General features: G+C 42.8%; 1 protein-coding gene across 1 annotated transcript; it reads right to left on the bottom strand.

The window, feature by feature from the left end:
• Positions 1-1,406: 1,406 nt before the first annotated feature.
• LOC102182781 (melanoma-associated antigen B4-like) lies at positions 1,407-2,538 on the bottom strand. Its single transcript, XM_013977177.2, is given in 2 exon segments — positions 1,407-2,141; positions 2,143-2,538. Coding segments are annotated over 2 exon segments (1,032 nt in total). The 3' UTR covers positions 1,407-1,505.
• Between the last annotated feature and the right edge of the window lie 16,955 nt (positions 2,539-19,493).

The following is a 19,493-nucleotide window of genomic DNA, read 5'->3' as shown; positions in this document are numbered from 1 at the left end:
TACAGAGCAAGTTCTGGTGCTCCCATTCCAGAAAAAGAGAGACAGTCCAGGGACATCGTGGCATCTCGCTTCAATGGGTATCACCCTTATTTCTCAGAAACACTTTGGACAGCTTTTGATGAAAACACATAGTGTGAGTGTTCACTTGCCCTGGCTCAAGTGCACAGGGCCCCTTCCATTCCCTATGTTGAGATTCCCTATGGTTTTCAGATATCCCCAAATAATGGTAAATAAACGGCATCCCACTCCAGTACTCTTGCCTGGAAAATCCCATGGATGGAGGAGCCTGGTATGCTGCAGTCCATGGGGACGCTGAGGGTCGGACACGACTAAGTGACTTCACTTTCCCGTTTCACTTTCATGCATTGGAGAAGGAAATGCCAACCCACTTGTGTTCTTGCCTGGAGAATCCCAGGGACAGGGGAGCCTGGTGGGCTGCTATCTATGGGGTTGCACAGAATCAGACACAACTGAGGTGACTTAGCAGTAGCAATATATGGTTTAGATATATTTTAGGTTTACGCCTTACATCTGAGAACCATGGTATGAGTTCTGGCATCACTCCCACAGCTTCATCTAGCCCATCATGCGTCTGGACTGAAAATGACCTCCCACCGAGGAACTAGACATTTCCCAAGACCCAATGCTGCCTTAATCAGGTAACTTAGACATGCTTGCTCTCAGTTGGAACCTCCTCTTCCACACCTCCCCCATTTAAATTTATGATTTGTTTATTCCTTAGAGTTAGCTCACCACCTTCCGTATATGGTATCTGCTGCTAGACTCAAAATTCCATGGGCAGTGGCTTGGTCTCCATTTTCTTACCAACCCAGTACAATAAGAAAGCCTTCTAAACAGAAGATGGTCAATTTATTTGGCAGAAAACAGAAATAATGAGCAAAGACTCTATTTTATTATGAGTTAAGTGTCATACAGTTTGAATAAGCTACACAAATCTAAGTCCATGTTATTAGCTTTTATAAGGAAAGAGGACAGATAAGACAAATGAAGAAGAAACCTTCGTTTACTCTGAATGCTTTCTGATCCCAAATATTTATCTCTAGGATTCTTACACATTTCCAAGTAAAATCCTATTCCAATGCTATATCACCTCATTCTGGACCATAAGGAAAATGCTGAAGTCTTTTCAACTTGTTTACAAATAACGAACTCCTAGTCATAAACCTAATAGCAGTAAACATGACTCCATGACATTAATAAACCTAGATTCTGAAGCAAAATAAACCTTATGAAGAGCAGTAACATTTAAAATTATAAAACACCTCTAACCTACCTACCGAAATTATCTATTTTTGACTAGATAGTATTCATATGGATAAAAGGAAAACATGCATATTTTGTTAAAACTGCACCTAAACTCCCATACTACTTAAAACTGTGAAGAACATATGGGTTTTGTTCCCCCCACCCCTACTACCCTGCGCTATTTTTGAGGTGGACTGTTCTCTTCCAACTCAAAGGGAACAAGATGCCCTGACCCCTCCCTAGATGTGGGAGGAGCTGTAGGACTTGGCCCTGGAAGGGGCACTGGCTTCAGCCATGGCTGGAGAAATGGGAATGCCTCTCAGCCCTGCTCTAACCGCCTGATCTCTCAGAGCCTCGTCATAGAGGTCTGGGAAGGAACTCGGGACCGTATCCTGGATCTTGGCCAGAACTTCCAACACCTTCATCTTATTGGTCTCAGCATAAGATCTCGGGCCCCACAGGAACTCGTAGATTGGAGGATCGCTATTGGGCACCTGGCGGTAGTTGAGGTACCCCTTCTGCACCAGATCTTTGGTGATGAGCTTCCTGGGCTCCCCAAAGATGGAGTGCTTCCTCCCAGCATAGATCCCCAACACATTGAGGAAATCCCAGATCTCCTCCTCGGTGGCGCGGTTACCCTTCATAAAGATGACCCCCAGGAGCGCCATGAGGAGACCAGACTTGGGCAGCTCCTCCTCATTACTTGAACCTTCCTCAACCCCGAGAGTAAACTTGTTGACGAGGGCGTAGATGTTCCTGCTGCAGTCGACTTCCTTCAGCTCCAGGCCAAACACCAGCTCCACGCGCTCAGAGGCTCTGCTCAGGATCTCCGGGAAGTGCTCCTTGTACTTCCTTCCGATGACATTCAGCATGGGCACTCTTTGTGATGGGCTCCTTCTTGGTGTACCTCTCCAGCAGGAAATCCATCACCATGCTGGCCTTCCGCATGAGAGGATCTTTGCGAATGCTCCGAGCAAGCAGGGCTGCTCGGGCGGCATCTGCACTTTCCTCCTTGGGGCCCTGGGCACCTTGATCAGCTCCTGCACAGGAAGCCTCTGCATCGGGAGAACTAGGGGCCATGGCTCCCTGAAGCTCCTGGCGATCGCCAGCAGCAGAGGAGCTCGGGGGAGAACCCTGAGGGACAGAAGTGGGGGAGGAGGGGCACTCCTCTCCTGGGGCTGCAGCAGCACTGGCCTGGGCCTCCTGAGTATCCCCCTGGACCTGGTGACGTTTCCCGTGGGCATGATGCTTGTTTTTGTGCTTCCGAGGCATGATGACACAGGTCAAGGACCGCAGGCGGGCGTGCAGTTAGGAAGGCAGGCAACGAGGGCGCCTGGAGGAAGGACAAAGAAATGTTGTGAGCACCTTCACCAGGGAGAGTCGTCCCCAGCTTAAACCAACTCCGCTTCGCAAGACCACTGCTCTAGGACCCACAAGTCTGTTCTCCTAGTCAGCCTGTCCCCTGAGACCCCTGAGGAGGAAGTGAGAGTGAGCCCTGGGGCGCAGCCAGACAGCCCTGCCTGGGCGTTAGACGGGGGCCTGTGGGGGCTGGCAGGGGAGGCATGTCCTTTCAGTTCACATTCAGAGTTAGGATGAAAAACGGGGAATGACCCCCTAGCACCCACCCCGATCCCTCTTCTGCTCTGAAGCTGATGCTGCCACCTTCCCTGTGACTCTGGAGAAGGAGAGGAGGGGGCGCTCAGACTCCCACCGAAGGGTCCCAGGACCCGCCCTTCTGTAAGCAAGCTCTAACCTCCCCACTCAGACCGCAGCCTCCCTTCCCCGTGTTTGGCTAGGAGGAAGCGCTGACCACAGGAGAGGGTCCTGATTGGCCCATGTGTCGGGGAGGATGGTCTTCACCCTGGCTCCTCCTGAGCCCTGACATCCTCCCTGTACTGACCAGCTATCAACCCCTCAGACCGACGTCCCCTCCTTACTCACTGTCCCACATGCGAGATAGCAATGAGGGTGCCCCGAAGCCGTTAGAGCTGCCCGGATACTACCCGCATGCTCCGAGGCCAAGTCGCGGGGTGGGGGTTTCACGTGGCCGCTGTTCTGGGTGTGAGACCCTCAGTACCCCACCCGAGGGTCCCTCCTTTAGCTACAGGGCTAGGTGTTTTCCCAATACTGAGGAAAACTGGAGTCCACCAGCCCCAGACCGAAGCCGTCCTCTCGGAGACCACCTGGGTGACGTGGCTGGACTTGGGGCTTAAGATGCAGGCCCGAATCTTCCAGGGGACAACAGGGGCAGGGTGGCCGGGGTTTGTCCGGCCCCCATTTTCAGAGGGAAAGGCTTGGTCATGCCGGACGTGTGTCCCCGCACTTGTAACTCACGTCACCTCACACTTGGACACCTTGTGAGACCTGGGAGTCCTCCGTCTGGGCACCCTACACGGCAGTTCTCTAAGACGACAGCAGCTCTCCAAGATGGCTTCGCAGCCGCAGCGTGTGTGCGTGGTCGTCACTTCCTGTCATGTGCTTCTGTGTTCCTGGCGGACGGCAGAGGCGGGGCCAGGGTGGGCGGGTTCCGGGGAGCTTCCCCGGAGGCATGTGCAGCTTTCCTTGAATCACAGCAGATCCTGAGACCTCCCTGTACTGAGCGGAGTCTACGGGCCTCCCTCTCAGGCTCTAGCTTCCGTCAGCACCCAGCAGGAATTGTTTCTGGGTGGCCGAAACTGGCTTCCTTGATCTCCTGAGAATGACAGTGAGGGCGCTTTCGGGCCCCGTCTTCTGGGCTGAGTGATGCTCCGTCCAATCTCCGGTTCTACCCTTGTCCCCTGTAGGTGTGGCTACGTGGCATCTGCTGACCTGAGGCCAAGGCCTCACATTGAAGACATCACATCCGGAGACTCCTGGTGAGAAGTGCACGTACATCTCCCCTGGACACTTTGCCTGAGGCTTCCAGAGAGAGAGATAAATTGGGGTGAGGTAGGAGGGATTGGCCTCTTGTAGAATTTCTGCTCCAGAAGGACTGGGGTTATTGTCTGTCTCTGCACGGCTGTCCATGCCTGGAACATAATCTGGCCAGAGGCAGGTGCTAAAGAAATATCTGTACTGAATGGACAGTCTGAGTGTGAAGGTGCACAGGAAAGGTGGCATCAGGCGGCAGACTGGGAGTTAACCAGATTAGGAGGCAGAGACAAGAGAGAGCATACAGGGTTTCTGAGTATGGACTCCAGCCCCCTTGGGCTCAGCTCCACCCAAGCCCATCTGTTCCCAGAAAATCTTTTTAATGGAAAACTTCCTCTGGCCTTCACTCACTTGCATGGCCTGCCCTGCATGACTTAAAAAGTAGCTCCGAGTCTATTCCCACCACCTGAACCTGAAGCCTGTGAAGCCTTTTCCACTTCTGGCTTGTGAGGTGGTGCTGAGTGGTGAAGTGTTGGATATGGCTTTGGGGTTTTCTCATTTGCGGAGCTCAGCTCCACCTCCAGGGCTGCCAACGCCTCTGTCACCTCCAGTGGGGGCTGGCTGATCGAGGCTCCTGTCCTTGGATGTTCCTGGCCCTGCTCCTCCAGCTTCTCCTCTCACTCCTGTGAGGACAGCTTCCCCTGTTCCTCCTCCGCCACCCACTTCAACCTCCTCAGTGATGTCTTCCACCAGCAGCTGGAACACTTGCCAATCCGCACCACCTCTCCCTCCTCCAGGGCTACTCCTTCCTCCACTGCCTGCCTGCTAAAGAAGGCAGTCTCCTCGCCTGGTGGGCCACCTGCTGCCTGCGACATCCCTGATGGCCCAAGTGCGCCAGCAGGTCTCAGGGTCCCGGCACCCTGAATCTTTGGGCTCACACCGAAGAAGACCCAGGGTCTCTGTGAGCAAAGGACTCAGGGAAGGATGATGCTGACAAAGGTGCTTAATTTAGCCTGCCTCCGTGAGAATCGCCTGGGTCTCGCGTGCTATAATTGGAGCTGCTCTGAATGAGACTAGCACACATGAAGCCCCCAAGCCTTCAGTCTCAGCCTGTCACCAGCTACCTGCATGACCTGAATCCAGGCTCTGCATCCAGGCTGCATGAGCCTGAGCTTCCCCACTGGGGAGAGGAGAGGGTCCTGGCCTCTACAACGATCTGCCTTCAGGCCTCACCTCCTGACCCCCTCACAACCTCGGTGTCTTGTCCCTTACCTCTCATGGCAGGACCTACTGATCTGCTGGCTGCATGGGGACATCAGCATGGGATTGACCAGGCCCTGAGCCCTCCCTGAGCAGCCAAGAACCCCAACATCAATCGCCCATTCTGGGGAGGCCCAAAGGGACCACACCTCAGCAATCCTGTTCCATCCCAGAGAGTTGTGGTCCAACAACCAGTTGAGGAAGTTCAGATTCATGCTGACCAGCCTGAGGCTGGGAGTGCTGCATCCATCCTAACAGAAGCAGTGACTGGAGAGGATGTCTCAGCACAGAGAGGTCGTTAAGGAGTACCTCTTTGGCATCACTGGTCTTCTGCATCTTGGAAGTCCCGCTTGCCCAGCCACCACACTGACATCCCCAGCCCCTGCCATACCATCCAATGCGCTCATCCCTCTGGGTCCCCTGTGGTCCTCTGGAACCCTTGTTCTCATCCCACAAGGGATGATTTGTTTCTGACTGCTCCTGATGTATGTCTGTCATGTGTGTCCTGGGGAGTGGCATGTCAGTTGCCTCAAACTTCAGGATCTGCAGTTCGTGTAGCATACATTCTCTGTGCACAAGTGCCAGTGTCTGTGCATTTAGCAAGAGAGGCCTGGTTCTCTTCCATGCACCCTGTCTTCACAAGGGGTCACATGGATGTACTGGAGTCATCTGGCACACTGTCTCCAGTCACTGATGACATCCATTCCTTGCCAAAGTGTGTGGCTTCTATTCAGATGTGAGCCAAACTGAGCCTCCGATAGTCATTTGCTCAGACATGTACAGTAGAAAGATTCCCAGGCTCTGCTGGCACTGTGGCTGTGGAGATCACAACTCCCACGAACCCCAATTCCCTTGCCCCCCAATTCCCTTGGCCTCCCCTCAGCTGATGGGCTCCCTCATCCCCACCCGTCTTCCTGCTCCTGATGTATGCCTGTCATGTGTGTCCTGGGAAGTGGCATTTCAGTGGCCTGAAACTACAGGATATACTTCCCATGGGAGAAGAGGGAGAGGACTTGGTGTTTCTCTGCATGTGTGCAGAGATGGAAATGTAGCTGGAGAGCCTTGTCATGTGTGGGGTGGCAGTGCCATTTGCTAAAGAGGCATAGAAAGAAGTTGCCCCATTAAAGGAATGGAATATTGACAGTTGTAGCAACATGGAAGGTATACTATTAAGTAAAATAACTCAGACAGAGATAGACAGATACTGTATGATATCACTTATAGAATCTAGAAATACCACAAAGTAGAGAATATCACAAAAATGGAGACTCACAGATATAGAGAACAATCTACTTTACCAACGGGCAGGGGAAGAGGGAGGGGCAATACAGAGGTTGGGGAGTGGGAGGCACACCGTGTTAGGTGGAAGATGAGCTCAAGGATGTATTGTACAACATGGGGAATAGAGCCAGTACTCTGTAATAACTATAAATGGAAAGCAAGCTTTAACAATTGTACAATAAGAAAGAAAAGGAAAGAAAGAGGGGGGAGGAAGGAGGGAAGAAAGGAAGGAAAATAATGGTGTTTTTGGAGGTCACAAAACCAATATTGATTAGGCCCGTTTTAACTAAGGAATTTAGAATGGAGCAGTCCCTTCCGAAGGCGAGGCAGGGGGAGTGGCCCACATCTAGTGCAGGCAATAGTTGGGGGCATTGCCCATGAAGAGTTTTATTACAAGAATAAAACCAAGTGAAACCTGGTCCTGTTTTGATTACCATCTCCATACTCCAGTATTCTGAAATAATGTCAGTAATTAAATATTTTTCCACTGCAAAACCAAATTTAGTTGGCTTAAGTTGAAATATTTGTTGTCATTTATGTTATCTTTTAATATTTTATTTATTATTCATAAGGTACAAACTTTTAAAATATGTATATAAATACATATGCACACTAATTTCATTTGGCCAGTTTCAGTACTTCTCTTTAAAAATTCATTGTCTTCCACAAGGGAGTTAAGAGAAGACCCTGTTAAACAGTTGTCGCCAACACAGGGTGCTATGCTTCAGTTCAGTTCAGTTGCTCAGTCGTGTCCGACTCTGTGACCCCATGAACCACAGCATGCCAGGCCTCCCTGTCCATCACAAAACCCCGCAGTCCACCCAAACCCATGTCCACTGAGTCGGTGATGCCATCCAACCATCTCATCCTATGTCATCCCCTTCTCCCCCTGCCCTCAAACTTTCCCAGCATCAGGGTCTTTTCCAGTGAGTCAGCTCTTTGCATCAGCTGGCCAAAATATTGGAGTTTCAGCTTCAACATCAGTCCTACCAACGAACATCCAGGACTGATCTTCTTTAGGATGGACTGGTTGTTTCTCCTTGCAGTCCAAGGGACTCTCGAGAGTCTTCTCCAACACCACAGTTCAAAACCATCAATTCTTCTGCACTCAGCTTTCTTTATAGTCCAACTCTCACATCCATACATGACTACTGGAAAAACCATAGCCTTGACTAGATGGACCTTTGTCGACAAACTAATGTCTTTGCTTTTTAATACTCTGTCTATGTGGGTCATAACTTTCCTTCCAAGGAGTAAGGGTCTTTTAATTTCATGGCTGCAGTCATCATCTGCAGTGATTTTGGAGACCCCTAAAATAAAGTCAGCCACTGTTTCCACTGTTTTCCCGTCTATTTGCCATAAAGTGAGACCAGATGCCATGATGTTAGTTTTCTGAATGTTGAGCTTTAAGCCAACTTTATCACTCTCCTTTCACTTTCTTCAAGAGGCTCTTTAGTTCTTCTTCACTTTCTGCCATAAGGGCAGTGTCATCTCCATATCTGAGGTTATTGATATTTCTCCCAGCAATCCTGATTCCATCTTGTGCTTCCTCCAGCCCAGCGTTTCTCATGATGTACTCTGCATAGAAGTTAAATAAGCAGGGTGACAATATACAGCCTTGACATGCTTACCACTGCTCCATTCCACAGAGCATCCTTAATGGTTTGCAAGGCCTTGAGATTACTTCCTGCACTGCCTGTAGTCCCTGAGGGAACGTCCTAATACACATCCCACATTCAAACAGTTGATTCTAAATACACAGTTGTACCACAAAATTGTCCATGTAAAGACACACAATGTGCTTTTATGTATGTCTAAATCAGTGAAACAAAGTATTCACTGCAAGGTACAAACTTTTTTAGGTTGAAAATTACAAAATCTTATTATATTTGAACATAAAATATCCTTCTGAATTTGAAAACTGTGTTTTAAAGTGAAAATCATTCTTACTTGTCAGTTATTTTGAGACTATGGAGAAAATAAAATTATGTTCATTAGGGCTGCTAAAACTATCTTTTGCAGATGTTTTTTCTTAAAAAGTACCTTATAGTTTTACAGCCTTAATTATATATAAGATGATCAATAGATTTTATACTATGTTTTCTTGACATTTTTATTTCCTTTAATTTATGAATGTAACTAGAAAGTTGTTCTACTGAGTGCGTATTAAAAATTATTCCTCTCTCTTGTGTGGAACACACTGTTAACACTACTGTTGGGAGACATTTTATTGCCTAGAATCTTTTATACTTCAGCTCCAGTGTCTAGGTTTTTTATAATTCAGCTCTACTGTCTAGGCATTTTGTTTCATTTTGTTTAGGCTGAGAATTTTCTCATCTATTTCTAGTATCTTCAGAGTTTCTAGTAAGAAGGTATATCTGTTGTTTTTTTTTTTTTCTCTTTCTCTCTCTCTCTCTTTTTTTTTTTCCTATAGTTGCTCATTCGTGTCCAACTCTTTACCACCTCACAGACTGTAAGCACATCAGTCTTCTCTGTCCATGGCGATTCTCCAGGCAAGAATGCTGGAGTGGGTTGCCATGCTCTCCTGCAGGGGATCTTCCTGACCCAGAGATGGAATTTGCGTCCACTACAGCTCCTGCATTGCAGGTGGATTCTTTACCGCTGAGCCAAAATATATCTTGTATACATGAAATAACTTTAATTATGAAGATTCATAATCAGTGAAAGGTAAAGATGGAGAAACCCAAAGAAGCATTTGTCTTTTACCAATTAATAATAAGAAAAACCCTTCATTTCTCTTTGCCTTCATTTATTTTTGAATTTATTTTCTCATTGGAGGATAATTGCTTTCCAGAATTTTGTTGTTTTCTGTAAAATTTCAACCTGACACTCTTTATTAACTTATAGTTTCTCTACAATATCATCTTATCCTGTGTAAATAACTTCTTTTGGCATTTCTTAGACTAGATATGTGCTGAGAATAAATTCCTTAATTTTTTGTTCATTTGAGAATATCTACTTTTCCTTTATTTTTGAAGGATAATATTCCTGGACACATAAGTTAAGTTCAGTAGTATTTTTAGGAAAACTTTTTATTTATTGACATGTTGTTCATGTACCCTGAATTTACCAGTTAAGCTGTATAATTCATTGGTTTGCAATTTATCCATAGGTTGCATAACCATAGCTGCTGCCTCATTCTAGAGTATTTTCATCACTCCAATGGAAAATATTGTCCAGTTGGCAGACATTTTCCATTTTCCCCTTCATCTGGCATCCATTCCTCTAATTTCTGTCTCCAGAGAATTACCTAATATGGGACTTATTTATTCACATGAACGGAATAATGCAGTAGGCAGCCTTTTGTTCCTGGTTTCCTTTAATTAATGTAGTCATTTGAGAGCTACAGTGTGTTATAACATGTATAAAAACTGCATTCATTTGATGGCTGAATAATATTGCATTGCATGTTTTATTTATTCGATCACCAGTTGATGGACATTTGGGTCATTTCAACTTTTTTCCCCTTTTTTTAAGCTTATTTCTTTTTAATTTTTATTTTTAATAATTTTATATTTTTAAATTTAATGACTTTTCTACATTTATTTAGATTATCATATGATTTTTATCTTTCTGTTGGTTCGTATAGTCTGTCACATTGAATGATTTGCATACATTGAAGAATCCTTGCATCCCTGGAATAAACCCAAGTTGATCATGGTGTCTGAGCTTTTTGATGTGTTTTTGAATTCTGTTTGCTAAAAGTTTGTTGAGGATTATTTGCATCTATTTTCATTAGTGATATTGGCCTGTAGTTTCTTTTTTGGTCTTGTCATTGTCTGGTTTTGGTATCAGGATGATGGTAGCCTCATTGAATGAGTTTGGAAGTGTTCTTTCCTCTACAATATTTTGAAATCATTTTAGAGGATAGGCATTTGCTCATCTCTAAATGTTTGATAGAATCCACCTGTGAAGCCATCTGCTCTTGGGCTTTTGTCTTTTGTGAAATTTTTGTTCACAGCTTTAGAGCTTGTAATTGGGTTGTTCAAAATTTCTATTTCTTCCTAGTTGAGTCTTGGAAGATTGAACTTTTCTAAGAATCTGTCTATTTCTTCCAGGTTATCCATTTTATTGACATAGAGTTCTTCATAATAGTCTCCTATAATCCTTTGTATTTCTGCACTGGCTGTGGTAACCTCTCCTTTTTTATTTATAAGTTTGTTGATTTGATTCTTTTCTCTTTTTTTCTTGTTGAGTCTGGCTAAAGGTTTGTCAATTTTGTTTATCTTCTCAAGGAACCAGCTTTTAGTTTTATTCATCCTTACTATTCTTTCTTTCATTTCTTTTTCATTTATTTTTGCTTTGATCTTTATGATTTCTTTCCTTCTAGTAATATTTGGGGTTTTTTTTCCTTCTTCTTCTGTTTTTTTTTTTTAGTTGTTTTAGGTGTAAATTGACATTATTCAATGCTTTTCTTGTTTCTTGAGTTAGGATTGTATTGCTGTAAACTTCCCTCTTAGAACTGCTTTTGCTGCATTCCATAGGTTTTAATTTGTTGTATTTTCATTGTCACTTGTTGCTAGAAAATTTTTGATTTCTTCAGTAACCTGTTGGTTATTTAGACACATGTTCTTTAATTTCCCTGTATTTGTGTTTCTTACAGTTTTTTCCTTGTAATTGATATCTAGTCTTATAGTGTTGTGATCAGAGAAGATGCTTGATATGATTTCAGTTTCCTTAATTTTACTGAGGTTTCATTTGTGACGCAAGATGTCTATCCTGGAGAATGTTTCATGTGCACTTGAGAAGGTGTATTCTTCTGCATTTGGATGGCATGTCCTGAAGATATCAATGAGATCCATCTCATCTCATGAATCATTTAAGAACTGTGCTTCCTCATTGATTTTCTGTTTTGATGATCTGTCCATTGGTGTGGGTGGGGGGTGTTAAAGTCTTCTACTATGATTGTGTTACTGTCAATTTCTCTTTTTATGTCTCTTAGTGTTTGGTTTATGTATTGAGGTGCTCCTAAGTTGGGTGCATAGATATTTATACAATTGTTATGTCTTCATTTTGGATCGATCATTAGGTAGTGTCCTTCCTTATCTCTTGTAATCTTCTTTAGTTTAAGGTCTATTTTGTCTGATATGACGATTGCTACTCCATCATTCTTTTGCTTCCCATTTGCATTGGAATATATTTTTACATCCTCTCACTTTCAGTCTATATGTGTCTGAAGTGGATGGGTCTTTTTCTTTTAAATTAATTTGTTTATTTTAATTGGAGGCTAATTGCTTTACAATATTGTGGTGGTTTATGCATGCATTGACTTGAAACAGTCATGGGTGTACATGTGTTCCCCATCCTGAACCCCCATCCCACCTCCCTCCCCATGCCATCCCTCACGGTTTTCCCAGTGCACTGGCTTTGAGTGCCCTGTTTCATGCATTGAAGTTGGACTGGTGATCTATTTCACATATGGTAATATACATGTTTGAATCCTAGTCTCTCAAATCATTCCACCCTGGCCTTCTCCCACAGTGTCTCTTCTGCTGTCCTGCATATAGGATCATTGTTACCATCTTTCCAAATTTCATATAAATGTGTTAATATACTCTATTGGTGTTTTTCTTTCTGACTTATTTCACTCTGTAACAGGCTCCAGTTTAATCCACCTCATTAGAACTGATTCAAATAAGTAATATTCTATTGTGTATATGTACCATAGCTTTCTTATCCATTCATCTGCTGATGGAAATCTAGGTTGCTTCCATGTCCTAGCTATTGTAAACAGTACTGCTATGAACATTGGGGTACATGTGTCTCTTTCAATTCTGGTTTTCTTGGTGTGTATGCCCAGCAGTGGGACTTCTGGGTCATATGGAATTCTATTTCCAGTTTTTTAAGGAATTTCTACACCGTTCCCCATAGTGGCTGTACTAGTTTGCATTCCCACCAAGAGTGTCAAAGGGTTCCCTTTCCTCTGCAGCCTCTCCAGCATTTATTGTTTGTACACTTTTTGATAGCAGCCATTATGACCAGAGTGAGATGGTACCTCAGGGTGCTTTTGATTTGCATTTCTCTGATAATGAGTGATGTTGAGCATCTTTTCATGTGTTTGTTAGCCATCATATGTTTTCTTTTGACAAATGTCTGCTTAGTTCTTTGGCCCGTTTTTTGATTGGGTCGTTTAATTTCCTGGTGTTGAGCTGCTTTTAGACTTTTGAGATTAATTCTTAGTCAGTTGCCTCATTTGCTATTATTTTCTCCCATTCTGAAGGCTGTCTTTTCACCTTGCTTATAGTTTCCTTCGTTGTGCAAAAGCTTTTAACTTTAATTAGGTCCTGTTTGTTTATTTTGGCTTTTATTTCCATTACTCTGGGAGGCGGGTCATAGAGGATCCTGCTGTGATTTATGTCAGAGAGTGTTTTGTCTATGCCTTCCTCTAGGAATTTTATAGTTTCTAGTTTTATATTTGGATCTTTAATCAATTTTGAATTTCTTTTTGTGTATGGTGTTAGAAAGTATTCTAGTTTCTTTCTTTTCCAAGTGGTTGACCAGTTTCCCCAGCACCACTTGTTAAATAGGTTTTCTTTTCTCCACTGTATATTCTTGCTTTCTTTGTCAAAGATAAGGTGTCCATAGGTGCGTGGATTTATCTCTGGGCTTTGTTTTGTTCCATTGACTGATATTTCTGTCTCTGTGCCAGTACTATACTGTCTTCATAACTGTAGCTTTGTAGTATTGTCTGAAGCCAGGCAGGTTTATTCCTCCAGTTCCATTTTTCTTTTTCAAGATTGCTTTGGCTATTCAAAGTTTTTCTATTTCCACACAGATTGTGAAATTATTTGTTCTAGTTCCATGAAAAATGCCATTCATAGCTTGATAGGGATTGCATTGAATCTATAGATTGCTTTCGGTAGTATACTCATTTTCACTATATTGATTCTTCTGATCCGTGAACATAGGATATTTCTCCATCTATTTGTGTCATCTTTGATTTCTTTCAACAGTGTTTTAAAGTTTTCTATATATAGGTCTTTTGTTTCTTTAGGTAGATTTATTCCTAAGTGTTTTATTCTTTTTATTGCAATGGTGAAAACGATTGTTTCCTTGATTTCTCTGTTTCCCATTATTAGTGTATAGGAATGCAAGGGGTTTATGTGTTTTAACTTTATTTCCTGAAAATTTACTATATTCATTGATTAGCTCTAGTAATTTTCTGGTGGTCTTTAGGGTTTTCGATGTGAGAGTTTTACTTCTTCTTTTCCAATCTGTATTCCCTTTAATTTCTTTTTCTTCTCTGATTATTGTGGCTAAAACTTCCAAACCTATGTTGAATAGTAGTGGTGAGAGTGGGCACCCTTGTCTTGTTCCTGACTTTAAGGGAAATGCTTTCAATTTTTCACCATTGAGGATAAAGTTTGCTGTGGGTTTATCATATATGGCATTTGTTATGCTGAGGTGTGTTCCTTCTATGCCTTCTTTCTGGAGGGTTTGTATTATTTTGTCAGAGGTTTTCTATGCATCTATGGAGGTAATTATATGGTTTTTATCTTTCAGTTTGTTAATGTGGTGTGTCACATTGATTGATTTACAAATATTGAAGAATCCTTGCATCCCTGTGATAGAGCCCACTTGATCATGATGTCTGATCTTTTTAATATGTTGTTGGATTTTGTTGGCTAGAACTTTGTTAAGGATGTTTCATCTATGTTCATCAGTGATACTGACCTATAGTTTTCTCTTTTTGTGGCATCTTTGTCTGGTTTTGGTATTAGGGTGATGGTGGCCTCATAGATTGATTTTGGGAGTTTATCTTCCTCTGCAATTTTTCCATAAGAATTTCAGTAGGATAGATGTTAGCTCTTCTCTAAATTTTTGGTAGAATTCACCTGTGAAGCCATCAGGTCCTGGGCTTTCGTTTGTTTGAAGATTTTTGATTACAGTTTCGATGTCCATGTTTGTGATGGGTCTGTTAAGATTTTCAATTTCTTCCTGGTTCAGTTTTGGAAATTTATACTTTTCTGAGAATTTGTCCATTTCCTCTAAGTTGTCCATTTTATTGTCATATAGCTGCTGATAGTAGTCTCTATGATCCTTTGTATTTCTGTGTTGTCTGTTGTGATTTCTCCATTTTCATTTCTAATTTTGTTGATTTGATTCTTCTACCTTTTTTCTTGATGAGTCTGGCTAATGGTTTGTCTATTTTACTTAACTTCTCAAAGAACCAGCTTTTAGTTTTGTTGATTTTTGTTATAGTTTTCTTTGTTTCTTTTTCATTTATATTTCTGCCCTAATTTTTATGAATTCTTTCCTTCTACTAACCCAGGGGTTCTCCATTTCTTCTTTTTCTAGTTGCTTTAGATGTAAAGTTAGGTCATTTATTTGATGTTTCTCTTGTTTATTGAGGTAAGCTTGTATTGCTAGGAACCTTCCCTTAAGAACTGCTTTTACTGAATTCCATAGGTTTTGAGTTGTCGTGTTTTCATTTTCATTCGTTTCTATGCATATTTTGATTTCTTTTTTTATTTCTTCTGTGATTTGTTGGTTATTCAGAAACGTATTGTTTAGCATCCATGTGTTTTCATTTTTAATAGTTTTTTTGCCCGTAGTTAACATCTAATCTTACCGCACTGTGATCAAAATGATGCTTGAAATGATTTTGATTTTTTGAATTTACGAAGGTAGATTTATGGACCAGGATGTGATCTATCCTGGAGAAAGTTCAATGTGCACTTGAGAAAAAGGTGAAATTCATTGTTTTGGGGTGAAATGTCCTATAAATATCAATTAGGCCTACCTGATCCATTGTACCATTTAAAGTGTGTGTTTCCTTGCTAAGTTTCTGTTTGGTTGATCTGTCCATAGGTGTGAGTGGGGTATTACAGTCTCCCATTCTTATTGTGTTACTGTTAATTTCCCCTTTCATACTTGTTAGCATTTGCCTTACATATTGAGGTGCTCCTCTGTTGTGTCCATATGTATCTATAATTGTTATATCTTCTTCTTGGATTGATCCTTTGATCGTTATGTAGTGTCCTTCTTTGTTTCTTTTTACAGCCTTTGTTTTAAAGTCTATTTTATCTGATATGAGTATTGCTACTCTTACTTTCTTCTGGTCTCCATTTGGATGAAATACCTTTCTTCCAGCCCTTCACTTTCAGTCTGTATGTGTCCCTTGGTTTGAGGTAGGTCTCTTGTAGACAGTATATATAGTGGTCTGGTTTTGAAACCATTTTACAATACTTTCTTTGCCACCTATCTATCCATTTGTCCATCCCTCTATTCAATCATCAATTGATCTTTTTCCTTGGTGCATTTTGTGGTAAATTGCAGACACTCCAGTACTCTTGCCTGGAAAATCCCATGGACGGAGGAGCCTGGTAGGCTGCGGTCCATGGGGTCGCAAAGAGTCGGACACAACTGAGCAACTTCACTTTCACTTTTCACTTTCATGCATTGGAGAAGGAAATGGCAACTCACTCCAGTGTTCTTATGTTCTTACCTGGAGAATCCCAGGGACGGGGGAGCCTGGTGGGGTCTATGGGGTCGCACAGAGTCGGACACGACTGAAGTGACTTAGCAGCAGCAGCAGCAGACATCCATATACATCTCCTTAAGTATTTCAGCAAGCCTGCCAGTAAGTAGTGAGCTGTGTTTGTTTACAGCAATTTTCTTTGGATATAAACTTTGCATAGAATGAAATATACCAATCTTTTTTTTTTTCCCAGTCATGATACGTTTAAATAAAGTACAGTTGGTTAACAATGTGTTAATTCCTACTATACAGCAAAGTGATTCAGTTATACACATTTATGTGTATATATATACATTGTGTGTGTGTATATATGTTTTAATATATATCCAATATTGAAACTGCTAGGTCATGTGTTGTTCTACTTTTAGCTTTTTGAGAAATCTCCATACTGAAAACCACCATTATTTCACTCCTATGGACTACCTTTTAGAAAGGAAGATTGAGTTTTTGATGCTGTTAGTTGCTGACATCATATTTTGAGGTGTAATAAACACTACTTTGAGGTAGGTGTTCTAGCGACAACTACTTTGTATGCCTTTTTAGCAAATGGCACTTCCATCCTACACATGACATGGCTCCGCAGCTAAGTTCCCACCTCTGCACTCACACACAGAAACACCAAGTCCTCTTCCTCATCTCCTGTGGGAGTGTATCTTTGGGGCTCAGTCTGGACCCAAATCTTCCCCCTACTTTCTGGCTACCTGAACCTTCTGGTGTCATTAACTTCCCAGGACACATCTGGCTCCCTCTTCACACACTTATTCATTCCCTGCCCTTTCCACCCCCACTATCTATCAGAGCTCAGAGACACATAATTCCATATCAATTCAATAAAACATCTGCTGGATCATCGAAAAAGCAAGAGAGTTCCAGAAAAACATCTATTGCTGCTTTATTGACTATGCCAAAGCCTTTGACTGTGTGGATCACAATAAACTGCGGGAAATTCTTAAAGATATGGGAATACCAGACCACTTGACCTGTCTCTTGAGAAATCTGTGTGCAGGTCAGGAAGCAACAGTTAGAACTGGACATGGAACAATAGACTGGTTCCAAATAGGAAAAGAAGTACGTCAAGGCTGTATATTGTCATCCTACTTACATGCAGAGTACATGATGAGAAACGCTGGGCTGGAGGAAACACAAGCTGGAATCAAGATTGCTGGGAGAAATATCAATAACCTCAGATATGCACATGACACCACCCTTATGGCAGAAAGTGAAGAAGAACTAAAGAGCCTCTTGATGTAAGTGAAAGAAGAGAGTGAAAAAGTTGGCCTAAAGCTCAACGTTCAGAAAATGAAAATCATGGCATCTGGTCCCATCAATTCATGGGAAATAGATGGGGAAACAATGGAAACACTGTCAGACTTTATTTTTTGGGGCTCCAAAAATCACTGCAGATGGTGATTGTAGCCATGAAATTAAGACGCTTACTCCTTGGAAGAAAAGTTATAACCAACCTAGATAGTATATTCAAAAGCAGAGACATTACTTTGGTGACTAAGGTCTGTCTAGTCAAGGCTATGGTTTCACCTGTGGTCATGTATGGATGTGAGAGTTGGACTGTGAAGAAGGCTGGGCGCCAAAGAATTGATGCTTTTGAACTGTGGTGTTGGAGAAGACTCTTGAGAGTCCCTTGGACTGCAAGGAGATCCAACCAGTCCATTCTGAAGGAGATCAGCCCTGGGATTTCTTTGGAAGGAATGATGCTAAAGCTGAAACTCTAGTACTTTGGCCACCTCATGCGAAGAGTTGACTCATTGGAGAAGACTCTGATGCTGGGAGGGATTGGGGTCAGGAGGAGAAGGGGATGACAGAGGATGAGATGGCTGGATGGCATCACTGACTTGATAGACATGAGTCTGAGTGAACTCCGGGATATGGTGATGGACAGGGAGGCCTGGCGTGCTGCTATTCATGGGGTTGCAAAGAGGTGGACACGACTGAGCGACTGAACTGAACTGAACTGAATTTCATGGCTGCAGTCACCATCCGCAGTGATTTTGGAGCCCAGAAAAATAAAGTCTGACACTGTTTCCACTGCTTCCCCATCTATTTCCCATGAAGTGATGGGACCGGGTGCCATGATCTTCATTTTCTGAATGTTGAGGTTTAAGCCAACTTTTTCACTCTCCTCTTCCACTTTCATCAAGAGGCTTTGTAGTTCCTCTTCACTTTCTGTCATAAGGGTACTGTCGTCTGCATATCTGAGGTTATTGATATTTCTCCCAGCAATCTTGATTCCAGCTTGTGTTTCTTCCATTCCAGCATTTCTCATGATGTACTCTGCATATAAGTTAAATAAGCAGGGTGGCTACATACAGCCTTGATGTACTCCTTTTCCTATTTGGAACCAGTCTGTTGTTCCATGTCCAGTTCTAACTGTGGCTTCCTGACCTGCATACAGATTTCTCAAGAGGCAGGTCAGGTGGTCTGGTATTCCCATCTCTCTCAGAATTTTCCACAGTTTACTGTGATCCACACAGTCAAAGGCTTTGGCATAGTCAATAAAGCAGAAATAGATGTTTTTCTGGAACTCTCTTGCTTTTTCCATGATCCAGCAGATGTTGGCAATTTGATCTCTGGTTCCTCTGCCTTTTCTGAAACCAGCCTGAACATCAGGAAGTTCACGGTTGACGTATTGCTGAAGCCTGGCTTGGAGAATTTTAGCATTACTTTCCTAGCATGTGAGATGAGTGCAATTGTGTGGTAGTTTGAGCATTGTTTGGCATTGCCTTTCTTTGGAATTGGAATGAAAACTGACCTTTTCCAGTCCTGTGGCCACTGCTGAGTTTTCCAAACTTGCTGGCATATTGAGTGCAGCACTTTCACAGCATCAGATTTCAGGATTTGAAATAGCTCAACTGGAATGCCATCACTTCCACTAGCTTTGTTCGTAGTGATGCTTTCTAAGGCCCACTTGACTTCACATTCCAGGATGTCTGGCTCTAGATGAGTGATCACACCATCGTGATTATCCAGGTCATGAAGATCTTTTTTGTACAGTTCTTCTGTGTATTCTTGCCACCTTTTCTTAATATCTTCTGCTTCTGTTAGGTCCATACCATTTCTGTTCTTTATTGAGCCCATCTTTGCATGAAATAGTCCGTTGGTATCTCTAATTTTCTTGAAGAGATCTCTAGTCTTTCCCATTCTGTTGTTTTCCTCTATTTCTTTGCATTAATCACTGAAGAAGGCTTTCTTATCTCCTCTTGCTATTCTTTGGAACTCTGCATTCAGATGCTTATGTCTTTCCTTTTCTCCTTTGCTTTTCACTTCTCTTCTTTTCACAGCTATTTGTCAGGCCTCCTCAGACAGCCATTTTGCTTTC

Source organism: Capra hircus (assembly GCF_001704415.2).
Source record: "Capra hircus breed San Clemente chromosome X unlocalized genomic scaffold, ASM170441v1, whole genome shotgun sequence".
Taxonomy (NCBI): Eukaryota; Metazoa; Chordata; class Mammalia; order Artiodactyla; family Bovidae; genus Capra; species Capra hircus.
The sequence above is the reverse complement of the archived record's forward strand: the minus strand, read 5'-3'. Positions and strand labels throughout refer to the sequence as shown.